Below are 16207 nucleotides of genomic sequence, written 5' to 3'. Positions count from 1 at the left end.
TCCCATTCAGGTGAATTAATGCAGCCTACGTAGGCAGCATTTTCATTGCAATTCAAAATGGCCACTTTGTAAAGCCAGCATCTTGGTGGTTCTACTACTACGACTATAGCTTGATGGCTGAAGTCAGGAAACATGATTTTTTGTTTGTTTAGAATGGAGATCATGATTCCTTGACCAATGTTGCAGGAAAAAAAAGCCCATCAAGCTGCTTAGCTCCATAAGGTTTATAAACCATTTTTATCCTGCACTGGCCAAAAGGCCCGAAGGGGGATTATGTCATGGCGATGTCTGTCCGTCCATCCCTCCCTCCTTCGCTTGAAGGGCGCTCACCTTCCGAAATCAACTCCTCTCGCAATTTTTGGAGGAATTTCATGAAACTTGGCAGGATTCTTTGTTATATGTCGGTAATACACATATTGTAATTTCGTTAAATTGGGTCACAGTTTACCAGAGTTACAGCCCTTGATTAACAAAATTATACTTTGACAATTTCATATGCGTGTGTTTTCCTTCTGAAATCAACTCCTCTAGCAATTTTTGGAGGAATTTCACCAAACCTGGTAGAAGGCCTTGTTATATGTCGGTAGTACGCACATTATTTTGTTCAATTCAGTCGCATTTTACCAGAGTTATGGCGCTTGATTAACAACCTTGTACTTTCACAATTTCATGAAGGTGTGCTTGCCTTCTGACATCAACTCTTCTTACAATTTTTGGACAAATTTCTCAAAGCTTGGCAAAACGCCTTGGTATATGACGGTAATCTGAATATCGCGATTTAATTTCGTTTGTGAAAATTTTCCCAGAGTTTTGGCTGATTAAATAACTGGCAGTTTCATGAGGGTGTACATTCTTCTGAAATCAACTCCTCTCACAATTTGTGGAGGAATTTCACCAAACTTGGCAGAAGGCTTTGTTATATGACAGTTATACGCAGATTGAAATTTCGTTTAATTTGGGCAAATTTTACCCGAGTTATGTCCTTGATTATTAACAAACTTGTACTTTGCCAATTTCATCAAGGTGTGCTTGCTTTCTGAAATCAACTTCCCTCACAATTTTTATCCCCCACTGGCTGAAAGGCCCGAAGGGAGATTGTCATGATGTCTGTCTGTTGAGTTTCCTTCTGAAATCAACTCCTCTAGCAATTTTTGGAGGAATTTCACCAAACCTGGTAGAAGGCCTTGTTATATGTCGGTAGTACGCACATTGTTATTTTGTTCAGTTCGGTCGCATTTTACCAGAGTTGTGGCGCTTGATTAACAACCTTGTACTTTCACAATTTCATGAAGGTGTGCTCGCCTTCTGACATCATCAACTCTTCTTACAATTTTTGGACAAATTTCTCGAAGCTTGGCAAAACGCCTTGGTATATGACGGTAATCCGAATATCGCGATTTAATTTCGTTTGTGAAAATTTTCCCAGTTTTGACTCTTGATTAAATAACTTGTACTTTGACAATTTCACGAGGGTGTACGTTCTTCTGAAATCAACTCCTCTCACAATTTGTGGAGGAATTTCACCAAACTTGGCAGAAGGCTTTGTTATATGACAGTTATACGCACATTGAAATTTCGTTTAATTTGGGCAGATTTTACCCGAGTTATGCCCTTGATTATTAACAAACTTGTACTTTGGGAATTTCATCAAGGTGTGCTCGCTTTCTGAAATCAACTCCTCTCACAATTTTTATCCCCCGCTGGCTGAAAGGCCTGAAAAGAGATTATGTCATGGTGATTCCTGTCTGTCTGTTCCGGGAAGAGCGCTCACCTTCTGAAATCAACTCCTCTCACAATTTTTGGATCACTTTCACGAAACTATTCATATTGCAATTTCGTTCAATTCAGTCGCATTTTACCAGAGTTCTGGCACAGTTGCCAGTGGGAGATATTGTGCTCTCAGAGCGCTCTTGTTTATATTGCTACCAGAGCAATGTAAAGCTAGAAGAGAGTCAACTGCTTAATCAATCACTAGTAATATTATACATGAGCTTTTAAAACAATTTTGCTGTCTGTACCTGCAGGGTATCTGGACTCCTGATGAAGAAACCATGAAGATCCCGGTTGCCATCAAAGTGTTGCGTGAGAACACGTCCCCTAAAGCCAACAAGGAAATTCTGGACGTGAGTTAGTTTGCAGGACAAACACCTATAAGACATTTTGTAGATTTATTTTTTGGTGACATTATTAGCTATACATTATCTGATTGTTGCAATTGTTATTTGCACCCACTTGCTCTATTCTTGTTGCTTTTAATCAAAATGTTTTCCTTTGTGTACAAGTTCAGGTTATTCGTGTTTCTTGTTTTTGCTTATTGAAGCCATCGTCACTGGCTGTTGTCGTTGTCCTGGATACATTCCAAAATGAGTGCAGAGTATCGTATCATTCGTCATGTCACAATAGATCTTGTGATGATAAATTGCAACACAGATTTATGACCATTCCAGTCGAAATAAACAATGAATCATGATTACTGTCAGGCTGCGTAATCTTATGCTGTGTTCACATATATACCGGTACGATAGTGGTATAACTGTATCGATACAAAGTATACCGGTACAGTTTAGTGCATCTGTCCACACTAGTGAGAAATGTTTGCGGTTTTCTTTCACGGTAGTTGAAATGCGCGTGCGCGAAATGTTTCCGTGGTTACCGAGTAGCTTCCTTCCGAGAATATGGCAGATGAAACAACGTGTGTGTGCTTTTTGTTGTCAGTGTACAGTCTGTATTTCTGGTGGTCATTTATTCAGTCGAATCGTATAAAACGCGCGAGGGAGTTGAGAAAGAAACGAAGAAAACGAATCTCCGTTCTTCACTATTTTATTCAGCGAAGACATCGATTGAGGTGTGTGACTTTGCGCATGCGCATTATATTTGTATCGATACAGAACCGCTTCATCTGTCCACACTACAGCGAAGCGCTACAGTACCGATACTGTACCGGTACGAAACCCATACATTTGTGGGTTTTGTACCGATACAGTTATACCGCTACAGTACCGGTATAGCTGCTAGTGTGGATAGGTGTTGCGGTACGAAAGTAGTTTCGTTTCAGTACAAAATCCAAAGTGTGGACAGGGTATTAGTTATTCCTAGCTGTAATTGCATTGTTTAGACAGTAGAGGGCGGAATAACATACAGTAGTGGGAATGCACGTGACTTCACCGTAGGCGGAATGTCGTGAAAACGCACGAAAAAAAAAACAGCGCTAAAATGTGAAAAATCTGTTCCGTGATTGACTGTACAAATATATTTAACAATAAATCAGGGCTCTCTTTTTACAGACTGCCGAAAGATAAAGAAAAGAGAAGCAAATGGAGGCAGAACAAATGTTTATAAACGTTTATTAAGAAAAGCCCTATTTGTTATTAACTTTTTTCACAAGGAATATTTAAGTTGATAATCGAGTTAATCAAATTTTCAGAAATATCATGGGACAGTATTGTGAATTGAATCGTGAGTTGGGTGAATCATTACATGCCTAAGTATCATATAATCTGAACTTGCAGGAGGTTTTTGTGGAATGAGATAAATGTAAACACGGTCCCACATGGTGCCTCGGGTTACAGCTGGGGTAGAGTGTTAATAGAACGGTAATGCCAGTGTGTGTGTGTGTGTGTAGGAGGCGTACGTGATGGCAGGTGTGGTCAGTCCGTACGTGTGCCGCTTGTTGGGAATCTGTTTGACCTCCACGGTGCAGCTGGTCACTCAGCTCATGCCCTACGGCTGCTTGCTCGATTACGTCCGAGAAAACAGTGACCGCATCGGCTCTCAGTACCTCCTCAACTGGTGTGTGCAGATCGCTAAAGTGAGTTTCCAGCACTGTAATACACTCCAGCACCACTATATGCAAAGTTCAGACACTTTTTATACAGAGGAATAGATGGGCTACAGTCACTAAGTACTGTCAGAGCTACTGTAATAGAAAATGAATCAACATCTTCTGAACCAATTGGATTCCAGAATTCAACAACAGTGTGGTGTAATATACAATCATTTACAGTAGAAGTCATCAGGGTATTGAATTAGACCAGGATCATAGTTAGCATCATCAGGCAAGTGTGCGGGTGTCTGTGTAAACATCTACAGGGAATGAGTTACCTGGAGGATGTCAGACTGGTCCACAGAGATCTGGCAGCCCGGAATGTTCTGGTGAGGAACCCCAACCATGTGAAAATCACAGATTTCGGCCTGGCTCGCCTCCTGGACATAGACGAGACTGAGTACCATGCAGACGGTGGAAAGGTGTGTGTGTGTGTGTGTGTGTGTGTTATGGTGATTTTTTTTTTTTTTTAACTAATTTGTGGCGATTTTGCTAACCATGACCTTATGTCCTGCAGGTGCCCATCAAGTGGATGGCACTGGAGTCGATTCTTCACAGGAGGTTCACTCACCAGAGTGATGTGTGGAGTTATGGTCTGTATCAGAACATTAGTAATCTCATTACGAGTTCCAGTCATGTGTTTAAATGTAAGGAAACCCAGATCAAAACAGGTTTAATATAGAGAAAACTGAAAGCTAATGTAATATGAAATGTAACTTTTTAAATTAACGAATTATCTTTTTTTTTCATGGCTATATCTGTACTAAACCTTTTCCTGCTGTGTTTTATTATTCAGGCGTGACTGTGTGGGAGTTGATGACCTTTGGCATGAAGCCATATGACCTCATCCCAGCACGGGATATTCCTGAGCTGCTGGAGCGAGGAGATCGTCTTCCCCAGCCTCTCATCTGCACCATGGACGTCTACGACATCATGGTCAAATGTGAGTCTCGAGTATAAAAATGTTCACAGCAGAAACCGGTGTGAATGTTTTAAGTAGCCCTGCGAGATGTACGGTGAGGGAGTTCATCATGCTGCAAAATATTTTCGTAACGAGGTCTTGAGGTGTGAAAACATTTCCATCCACACCATCGTTTTGTTGCCTATAGATAATTACATACGGCAGGGTGGCCGCGGGTCCTTAAAAAGTCTTAAATTTAATTTTCCTAAAATAAGGCCATTTAAAAAGTCTTAAATTTCAAACCCCGTGGTCTTAAATTTTCAATCTTAAATTTTACTCAGTCATATCGTTAAAATACGGTACACTTTGGATGGGGAAAAAGTTTAATCGTTTTTGATGCTCACAATTATACCGCGCTAGCTTGGGCCCGCCCATCCTAAGTGTGACGCAACACGAGGGCCTGTTGCGAGCTTAGTCTGGCCAGGCAAGCTATCTCCAGCTCTTCCAAGCTCCCGAAAAATCGGGAGCCAATCAACTTTGAGCATCTCCAACGGCCCTGGGTAGAGGCGTGTTCAAGGCAGTGACGTAGTAGACCTGCGACCGGAAGCCATAGATTGTTTACAGAATCTATGCCGGAAGCGCTTCATTCACATCACGAACATGGAGCAGCGGCAAGCCTTTAACACAGCGGTAGATGCTGTATTGAAAGCATTCAACGGGAAGTTCTCATTGAAAACGGAGCAAAGAGCAGCCCTGGAGGTATTTATCTTCTTCCTGTTACTCAAGCAGTTTCCGTCGCGTCACATACGTCAGAGGAAAGAGTGATGTGATTGGTTTAAGCTTCGTCACAGCCTTTTCTGGCTTCGACCAGTAGCAAACTGAGGCATTTCAGGGAGGCGGGTCAACCACGCCTTTGGGAAACGGTTGGGCTTAATATCTTTGCCAGACCAAATGCTCGCAGAGCTTTGAAGTTGCGTTAGCCAGACTAATACCGCGCAGGCTCCGAATCCACCGGTTGCTAGACACGCGCGCGCTTGACAACCACTCAGTGCCTGATCTGTTGATGGAGGGTAGTCCGAGCCACAATGGGTAAATGTAAATTTAATGATAACTGGCTGCAAGATGCAAAATACTCGTGGTGGCTGAAAGCTGTACCCAAAGATGCCAACGAGGCGTACTGTGTAGCATGCTGTAAGACTTTTAAGTTGGGCACAACGGGGATAAGAGCGGTGGACTCTCGTATGAAGAGCGCCAAGCACGTTGCTTTTGTTAAAGGCCGCGAGCATCAGCCTCAAATATCCGACTTCAGCGCTGCCACCACTAACAGTCGTGGAGAAGAGGATAGATCTGCGAGATGTAAGAGAATAGTGTGTGTGTGTGTGTGTGTGTGTGTGTCGAGTCATGGAATCCACGGACACATGTTGGCCGAAACGAATCCGAGAAAATCGCAAAAGAAGCATTAATTAATGCTCAATAAATTAATTAATGCTTCTTTTGCGATTTTCTCGGATTCGTTTCGGCCGACATGTGTCCGTGGATTCCATGACTCGTCACTATTGCGTGCATGTGAGAGAACAGTATTGTGTGTGGGTGGGTATCGTTCCAAGTGTTTTAAGAAGTGCAAGTGAGCAGACCTTTCAAGTGAGTGAGCCGAGGTTTCAGGTGTCTGTGCATTCACATTGCGTAACTGTTGTTTTCTGCATTGTTGTTTGACCAAAGATGGAATTGAGCAATTCTGCTTACAGTGCGACTCCCCAAGCAGAGAAAATAATAATTAAAAAAAACTGTTGCATTGGATTCTGTGTGTGTGACTCCATTCACATTTTCACAGTGTTACATTGGATTCAAACGCTGTGACTGCATTCTGATTGTCACGTAGTTACAAGTTTATCCGATCCTTATATTGTGTTCTGAGTGTGTGAATGCCTGTCAAGGAAAAGAAATGAAGTACGTCTACTAGAATAGTGTTTTCTGGTGAATGTTTACAAGAACAATAAGTTACATTAAATCATAGTTGTTGTTTTTTTTTCCAAAAGAGTACGTTTTTGCGTGACTTTAGATTTGGTCTTAATTTTTTTTGGAACATGGTATGAAAAAGTCTTAAAGGAACAGTCCACCGTACTTCCATAATGAAATATGCTCTTATCTGAATTGAGACGAGCTGCTCCGTACCTCTCCGAGCTTTGCGCGACCTCCCAGTCAGTCAGACGCAGTCAGACGCGCTGTCACTCCTGTTAGCAATGTAGCTAGGCTCAGCATGGCCAATGGTATTTTTTGGGGCTGTAGTTAGATGCGACCAAACTCTTCCACGTTTTTCCTGTTTACATAGGTTTATATGACCAGTGATATGAAACAAGTTCAGTTACACAAATTGAAACGTAGCGATTTTCTATGCTATGGAAAGTCCGCACTATAATGACAGGCGTACTAACACCTGCGCACTTCGACAGCGCATTGATATCTGAGCTCCGTATCAATGCGCTGCCGACGCGCGCAGAAGGTGTTAGTACGCCTGTCATTATAGTGTGGACTTTCCATAGCATAGAAAATCGCTACGTTTCAATTTGTGTAACTGAACTTGTTTCATATCACTGGTCATATAAACTTATGTAAACAGGAAAAACGTGGAAGAGTTTGGTCGCATCTAACTACAGCCCCAAAAAATACCATTGGCCATGCTGAGCCTAGCTACATTGCTAACAGGAGTGACGGCGCGTCTGACTGCGTCTGACTGACTGGGAGGTCGCGCAGAGCTCGGAGAGGTACGGAGCAGCTCGTCTCAATTCAGATAAGAGCATATTTCATTATGGAAGTACGGTGGACTGTTCCTTTAAGTCTTAAATTTAACTTGGACAAATCTGTAGACACCCTGATACAGGGACCAATCATGAGTAGGGTTTTTTGTTTTGTTTGTTTGTTTTCTCTGACTGTTGAACAAGTTAAGGGGGGAAAAATCCTGATAATCTGATCTGATTGACAGGCTGGATGATTGATCCTGAGTATCGACCCAGATTCAAGGAGCTGGTGAATAAATTCAGCACCATGGCAAGAGATCCTCCGCGCTACGTTGTCATTCCGGTGCGTACGCTACATGCACCGTATGTGATTTATTATAGAGAATGGAAAATGCATGAGGTGGTTAATGTAACAGTTTACTACTTGATCTTTGAGTTAGCAGTGATGAGTATTTTTATAACAAGTGCTTACTTTTGTTAGTACATGCATGCACACACACAGCATTTGAAGCCTGGGGTGAAAGGTATTATAATTCACACCACCTTCCTGAAGATATTCAACCCGCACCATCTTTTTTATTAGCCGAGAGTTAATTACCCTACACGAGCCCACAGCTTGTACATCACATCACAAACCTACACTACCGTTCAAAAGTTTGGGGTCACTTTGAAATGTCCTTATTTTTGAAAGAAAAGCACTGTTCTTTTCAACGAAGATCACTTTAAACTAATCAGAAATCCACTCTATACATTGCTAATGTGGTAAATGACTATTCTAGCTGCAAATGTCTGGTTTTTGGTGCAATATCTACATGGGTGTATAGAGATCTTGCATGTGACGTCACAGCCGATCCAGATTGTGACAGACGCCATCTTGTCGGTCAAACGCCATATTTCCGCCTTCTACTTCATTCTGGTTCTACTTCTGCTTCTGCCTTTTCTTCTGGAAAACCCTACTATATACAATTCTACTACAACGGCTGCGGCTACAAGCTCTCCCTACCTGTGCACGTTTTTTATGTTTTTTGTGTGTATTTTTGCGTGTTGTTCGTCTGTATCGGACTTCAATATCCACTACAACCGTATGGACTTACTGGACATTGGTTTCCAGCAGAAAATGACGGTTTGTAGCGATTTCCATCGCATGCACAACATTCCGGACGAGACAGCGAGACCAGCGGGGTCTCCGTGGATTGTTATCTGAAGCAAAGCGAAGGAGGCGGCGTCGGGAGAGGAAGCAAAAGCGAGGCTGCAGAGCCGGCCTGTTGACTAAGCTCAGAAAACAGCCACTCAAATCTCCACTGCCAAGCCTCTATCTCTCCAACGCCAGATCCATGGTAAACAACACGGACGATTTGGAATTACAGCTGGAATTACCTTATTCTATTCTATAATCGGCTGGTCAGTGCAGTACTAGTAATACTTAAGTGACTTACCCGTCCAATGAGGATTGTTATTTTCTTGTTTACAAGATGCCACATCTGAGTCGCTGACAAATCCTGAATTTCTGTAAAGAAAACTGTCCAGAGATTTATAAGCATGCAGTGCTTCACCACTGAACAGCGACGGAAAGTTGATGAGGTAATTATACACGTCTGGGTATTCCACCTCTGGCAGTTCAATATCCACTGACACGGTCGTGAAAACTCCGTCCGGTAAGCCATAAGGGTCACTAATCTGTAGATCGTTTATTTTAGACATATATCTAATTATCTGTTCATTAGAAAAATGAGCCGTGTAGTCCGTCGGTTGAAATTGATCCATTCTGTACACGAGTGCAGCAGTATTCAGCTGTGTTTTTTACCGACAAGATGGCGGCTGTTAACTTTCCGGTCACGTGACTGCAAGATCTCTATAGAGGCCCATTTCCAGCAACTATCACTCCAGTGTTCTAATGGTACAATGTGTTTGCTCATTGCCTCAGAAGGCTAATGGATGATTAGAAAACCCTTGTACAATCATGTTAGCACTGCTGAAAACAGTTGAGCTCTTTAGAGAAGCTATAAAACTGACCTTCCTTTGAGCAGATTGAGTTTCTGGAGCATCACATTTGTGGGGTCGATTAAATGCTCAAAATGGCCAGAAAAATGTCTCAACTATATTTTCTATTCATTTTACAACTTATGGTGGGAAATAAAAGTGTGACTTTTCATGGAAAACGCAAAATTGTCTGGGTGACCCCAAACTTTTGAACGGTAGTGTAATATTTAAATTTTTTTCTTTTCAGAATGATGAGCAGATGAGTCTGTCGAGTTTGGTGGACAGTAAGTTTTACCGCACGCTGCTGGAAGAAGAAGGAGGGAATGTGAAGGAGCTCCTGGATGCAGAGGAGTATTTGGTGCCACAACCTGGATTCTTTGAGAAACAGGCTAATGGACTGACAAAGCATCACTCACACAGGGTCAGATCTGTTTCTCTTTTGACCTTACACTAGAAACACGTACAATCATGAGCTGTCAGTCAACATGTTATAATATTTAGAACGCCCGCTTGGACAGCTCTCGGATCAATTTTTATCACATTCCTGTCTTTTTACATTTGATCATACACTGTTCATATTAAATGGCTTTCTTAACCAATCAGAGCACGGATCTGGGACTGGAGACAGACGGTATGCCGAGTGGGCGGAGCATGCACTCGTCAGTCAGCACGTTGGGGCGGAGTCTATACCCGACACTTCCCGTCGGAGCCACAGTCAATGGGAACTGGGGAGGCTCTCAGTACCGCTCGCTGGCCCGAAGCCAATCCCATTGCTCCGCTGGCGGCCAATCAGACTCTGTGTTTCTGGACGGAGGCAGGGACGAACCTCCATCCAGTCCTGGACGCTACAGTAAAGACCCGACTTTCCCCGGGTGCATGGACGGAGACATGGAAGTGGACGGGCTGATAAGTTACCCGTCACACTCATTGCCACGCAAAACACACACGTATCCAGGTGATTCAGAAAACATTATGATAACAGCATCCTCACCACATAATTACTGAGCTAAATGTGAGCTGTCTATAGTACCTGTAATAACCTAGAGTGGTCCATAATACGTAAGTGCACTATAATGTATCGGCATAAAAAATTAATGGCTTCTACATTTTAGGCAGTACATAACATTTTTTTCCCCCCTCCCTCCTTCTGTCTTTTCAGAGTATGTGAATCAAGACGTTCAATCAGAGCGGGCGAACACGTTGCCGCGTAAATCCACCGAGCGGCATTTACACAACTGCCTCAGTGCTGGGCGCAGCGTGGAGAACCCTGAGTACCTGGTGCCCACGTCTCCCGCTTTTGATAATCCATATTACTTGGATCTTGTGGCTAAAGTGCCGAATGGGGCTTCAACAGGCGGAGCCACATCACCTCCCAGGCAGGTGAACGGCTACGTGACGCCTACAGCGGAAAACCTGGAGTACCTGGGACTGGTCTAAACCTGGAGCGGCCAGAGAGAGCGCACCTGAGAAAGGGGCGGGGGGGTTTGGGAGCGAGTGAATCAGTGAACAAGTGAGCCAAACACTATAATACTGTATGTTCTAGGGCTGTCAGATTGCTTTAATAATTGCATCTTAATTCTAATTATTTATAGTCTTTGAATATCATCAATTCGCATTTTTAATTAGACATCACAAGGAGATGCCGCAACGTTTAAAGATTTATAAGCTCCAGAATGATGATGTGCTGCCCCGTTCGCCCAGTGGACTGCCATTGGAAATTGAGCCACAAAAACGTTCTGGAAGCGAACGGACATGATTCAGAACGCATACTTTCATTTCCTTGCTTTTACATTTAAACAGAAAGTTAGTGTGTAATTTTGAAAAGGTGAGAGAAAACATGGCATGTGATTGATTTCACGGATTATTCAGAGCAAATTTCCTACAACAGTCCTGGATGAAACCTGTCAACTAAAAGTAGCACGAGGCTCCATAAGCATGCGAAGTTTTCCCTTTGAAAAGTGAAATTTGTTCTGACAGCCTTAATACATCTGAAACATGGATGGATGGATGGATGGATGGGACAATTTCTGGTGATGGATATCCAACCTACAGACAGGAACGTCTCAAATTCCATCTAAAACATGGAATTTCCTTTTAAAATCCGATGTAGCATCCAGTATGTGGACAGCCTGGACAGTTTTCGTGGTATTTTACACATCGCTTACTTCAGCGTCACTGAAAGACAGTGAATTCATCGAACTTTGAAAAATGAATCAATCAATGCACGATGGATAAACCGAACACAGTAATGAGCCAGCAGGAATGTGTGTGGGTTTTTTTTTTTTAAAGACGACACTAATGAAGCATGTGAGAATGCACAAACTAAATGACACTGGATCTGGAAATCACTACTTTGACTATTATTTGGATATTCTTTTTTTTTTTTCCCCTCTCTCTCACCCCATTTCCTTGTCCATTCCCGTCACGCTTCTTTGTTTTCAGTCTTCCAAAAATGGCAGCTCAAGTCTGGTGTCATTCGTGGTGCTGTTTCCAGGCTGACGTCTGGATCGAGCAGCTCTTACAGCTATACGTTAATGTGGGATGTGACAGGTCATCAGCGTAGAACTCTCTCCCTTGCAGCAGTTTAATCCTGTTTTTATGCACACATGGTGACTTTCCCTCACTGGAACCACCTTAAAGGATTATTACAGAATCATCCTAAATGAAGACGTAGGATTTTTACAAAAACAACGATTACAAAATTGAGCAACTTTCAGAGTTGTTAAGTAACAGTGAGTAGCCAATGTGTTCCTGTGATCACGCTGTTATTGTTGCTCTCGAGTGGCTGTTTATGACGTCATGATGAATGTGATGGACACTTGAGGGAAAGTCAACGATGGTGTGTTTTATAAACTGTTCAGAAACAATTTAATGTTACTATACGGGACTTTATTTTCTTGCATGACCAGCCAATGGCATTCAATAACAGAAGATGAGAGAGCTTTCTCCTAAGGTGTTCTCTTAAACAAATCACAACTAGGGAAAAGCTTGACACAAGGTTATAAATAAATAAATAAATACACACTGTGCACTGTCAGTCAAAATTTTCCAAATATGTGGATTTTTTTTTTTTTTTTATTCCAGTTCTTAAATCTTTCTAAGAACTAATTATTTTTCCCCCATAAAATAACATCCCTACGGAAGCCGCGAGAGGCCCTTCATATAATCTTTTTTTTATTCATCTTGTTATCCCGAGATAACGACATAATTAATTCAGGATCTCGAGAAAACAACACAACTAATTCGAGATCTCGAGAAAACAAAACCGTTATTCCGTGATCTCGAGAAAACAAAACAATTATTTCATGATCTCAGCTGGATCACTGTATCTCCGTCGGTAGAGACGAAGCCGGGCCAGTCTTCTGCGGAGGTGCCGCGGACTAATTTTGAAATTATCCCTTATTAAAAGACTTAATGCAATCTCTCCCTGTGTCAACCCCTGATCAAAATATTGCCTTATTAGGTGATCGATTATTCCAGACATTCTAATGACCAAAGTTGCGTCTATACAGAATGAGAAATAGCCCCAAAGTCAGCATATCACAAGTCTCTTGGCGCACCTGAATGAACCATTTCTCAGCTGTTTACTCGAGATCATGAAATAATTGTTTTGTTTTCTCGAGATCACGGAATAACGGTTTTGTTTTCTTGAGATCTCGAATTAGTTGTGTTGTTTTCTCGAGATCCTGAATTAATTATATCGTTATCTCAGAATAACGGTTTTGTTTTCTCGAGATCCTGAATTAATTATGTCGTTATCTCGGAATAACAGTTTTGTTTTCTTGAGATCTCAAATTAGTTGTGTTGTTTTCTCGAGATCCTGAATTAATTATGTCGTTATCTCAGGATAACAAGGTGAATAAAAAAAAAAAGGATTATATGAAGGGCCTCTCTCGGCTTCCGTACATCCCAATTTTTTCTCAGTGAACTTCTTTTCCAATTTCTTTTATAAAGTTTCTATTCAGAGAAATTAACTTCACAGTTCAACAGGAATCATCTTCCATAGGGGGTTCAAAAACCTTTGACTGGCGGTGTATGTCACTATTAAACACAGTATTTTTTTTTTTTTTTTAACGTTAGACATTGAGATATTGAAACATGAGAATGTAATAATGCCTTTTGCTTTTTAAATGTTCTCTCTTTTATTTCTGCTTTCATTTCCTAAGTTTTAAGCACCCGTGCAATCTTTCCTGTCCTGATCCTCAGCCTTATCGTCTATGCTTATTCGTTCATTTGCATTGTTTTCCACACAGTCGTAACACAATATGCTGTAAGATTTGAAATTGTAAAGTTAAAAAAAAAAAAAAACTTTTATACAGATAAGGTTACAGATTAGGGCTGGCCATTGTGACATATCACAATACTTGAACACATTTCTGTGATAACTGTAGATAAAAAAGTTTTTCAACAAATAAGTTTGGTGATAAAGTTATTTAATAGCGACAAAAGCAAACATAAAAAAAGTTCACATCAAATCAGCTTCTTCCAGAGTTCGTAATTACTTAAAAAAAAAAAAGTCCGTGATGTAATGTAACAAGGCGCTTTTCTGAATATCATATTTTAGACAACACCGATATTATAGTCGTATCGGTCGAGATTTTTACTGCTTTTTTTTTTTGTACAGAATTTCTTCATTAGTGGACCGCAGAGGAATTTGTTGAAGCACTGAAAAATGTGACTCTATGGTGGCAGCGTGAAGAGTTGTAGCTGTAGAGTTCAGGAAAAAGAGCCAGTAGTGCATGTTAAGTTCCTGACAAAACAAAGAACGGCTTGTGTTCCAGACTTGGGGTGAGGTAGGGTGGGGGCAGATTTCTGCAGACCCAACAGCGCTAAACACACTGCTCTAATTAAAAAAAAAAAAAATTTAACATCTATGCAAAAACCTTAAAATTGCATCCCTGGACAGTTCAGCTTGGGCAGTCATGTTGATAGGTTTTTAATACAGAAGAAGATGCTCTACTGAAGAGGTAAAAAGTCACGTCTTTCGCAGTTTATATAAAAATTAAGCTATACGGCATGTGGAGTTTTGGCCGAGAAGGAAATCGAGCAAAACTTTGCATCGCTAAAGAGAAAATAAATAAATAAATAAATCACACTGAAGGAGTTGTAAAATGAATTAATGTATCATTGTGATTTTAACAAAAGTATCTTTTTATATGTTTATATGTTTTGAGGCTTTTTTTAAATCAAGTTTTGATGGTGTTTAGTGTATTTTACTGTACATTTGGAGTTGTTGCACTCTGACGTCTGAAAACTGCCAACTTTTGTGATCGAGTACCTGCATCAGTTTGTGTATAATTTTGTAAGCAGCGTTTGTAACGTCTTTTAATGTATTACAGAAGATCCATTCAGGCTGTGGTGTATTTTATTTTGTAGGTGTTATGAAAAAAAAAAACATTCTTGTGATTTTTTTTTTTTTTTTTTAAACTAATCAAGATGTGTCAAATGTGTCCACTGGGTCATCTGTAGGTCTTGATTTTTTTTTGGATGTATCCATTTTCTTAACATTAACACCACAAATATTTCTTATTAATTAATAAAGCATGCTGATCAGGCTTGTAGTAAGAATATGAAAAAGAAGCAAATATAAGAGGAAGAAAAGGAGAAGGAATGATTAAGAAAATGAATCCATGGAAGGAAAGGAAAACAACAGAAAAAACATTTGTCCAATAATAAAGCAGGCAACATTACAAAACTATTTAGTGAAGTTAAGAAAAGAAAGAAAGACAAAAAAGAAAGAGAGCACATTATATTACTAAACTGTGTAGCTCATAAATTTAGTTAGCGTAGATAACTGAGAGCTGCTGTATAATAATTTCTCATCAGAAGGTCACCAAGGCGGCACAGTGGCGTAGTGGTTAGCGCTGTTGCCTCACAGCAAGAAGGTCCGGGTTCGAGCCCCGTGGCCGGCGAGGGCCTTGCTGTGTGGAGTTTGCATGTTCTCCCCGTGTCCGCGTGGGTTTCCTCCGGGTGCTCCGGTTTCCCCCACAGTCCAAAGACATGCAGGTTAGGTTAACTGGTGACTCTAAATTGACCGTAGGTGTGAATGTGAGTGTGAATGGTTGTCTGTGTCTATGTGTCAGCCCTGTGATGACCTGGCGACTTGTCCAGGGTGTACCCCGCCTTTCGCCCGTAGTCAGCTGGGATAGGCTCCAGCTTGCCTGCGACCCTGTAGAACAGGATAAAGCGGCTAGAGATAATGAGATGAGATGAGAAGGTCACCAAACCTACGTAGTCTCAGATTATCAGTAAGTTGTTGAACAAGACTTATCTAAAACATTGTTTGTCTCTTTTTTGAGTCAAAACATTTTATTCTTGTACATGCACGCTCAGCACTCCTGTGCTTTGGCTCGTCTTGCCCAGAAGTCCTTTGTAAATTTCCGACACTTGGTTTTAAAGCCTCGACTAAGCTCACGTTGTTCCCATGCGGTCAGCTGGTTAACCAAGAAAACAATGGCACTGGTGGACTACTTTACACGTTCTTCACAGATGCAAGCTCAGATAGGCTACATTGCAAATTTTGTCATGCATAATGGTCAATAGTTTACCATTCTCTTGTTTAGCTTGCCCTTATGAAACACACAATAATTTTTTTTTTTCTAGCAATGCATTCAAAACCCTGAACACATGCCTCTGCTTATGGGTATTAAGACAAACCCAGAATTCTTGTTTAATGTCAGCTGGTGTTAAACTGGTCAAATGTGGAAGTCATTTTCTTTGCGATTTAATGGTTAAGGCAGGGTCGGATACATGTTTATGGATTTCAGC

General features: G+C 41.2%; 1 protein-coding gene across 1 annotated transcript in view; it reads left to right on the top strand.

Moving 5' to 3' along the window:
* The window catches only part of erbb2 (erb-b2 receptor tyrosine kinase 2), a 55353-nt gene extending 42870 nt beyond the window's left edge, over positions 1 to 12483 (top strand). Inside the window, exons 19-27 of the mRNA XM_060939514.1 lie at positions 2025 to 2123; positions 3623 to 3808; positions 4090 to 4245; positions 4341 to 4416; positions 4620 to 4766; positions 7705 to 7802; positions 9687 to 9860; positions 10043 to 10394; positions 10599 to 12483. Of these exons, the coding sequence (XP_060795497.1) occupies positions 2025 to 2123; positions 3623 to 3808; positions 4090 to 4245; positions 4341 to 4416; positions 4620 to 4766; positions 7705 to 7802; positions 9687 to 9860; positions 10043 to 10394; positions 10599 to 10876 (1566 nt within the window). The 3' untranslated portion in view covers positions 10877 to 12483. The remainder of the gene's footprint in view (positions 1 to 2024; positions 2124 to 3622; positions 3809 to 4089; positions 4246 to 4340; positions 4417 to 4619; positions 4767 to 7704; positions 7803 to 9686; positions 9861 to 10042; positions 10395 to 10598) is intronic.
* The last annotated feature ends 3724 nt before the right edge of the window (positions 12484 to 16207 follow it).

This window comes from Neoarius graeffei, chromosome 14 (assembly GCF_027579695.1).
Source record: "Neoarius graeffei isolate fNeoGra1 chromosome 14, fNeoGra1.pri, whole genome shotgun sequence".
In the NCBI taxonomy this organism is placed as follows: Eukaryota; Metazoa; Chordata; class Actinopteri; order Siluriformes; family Ariidae; genus Neoarius; species Neoarius graeffei.
The sequence above is the reverse complement of the archived record's forward strand: the minus strand, read 5'-3'. Positions and strand labels throughout refer to the sequence as shown.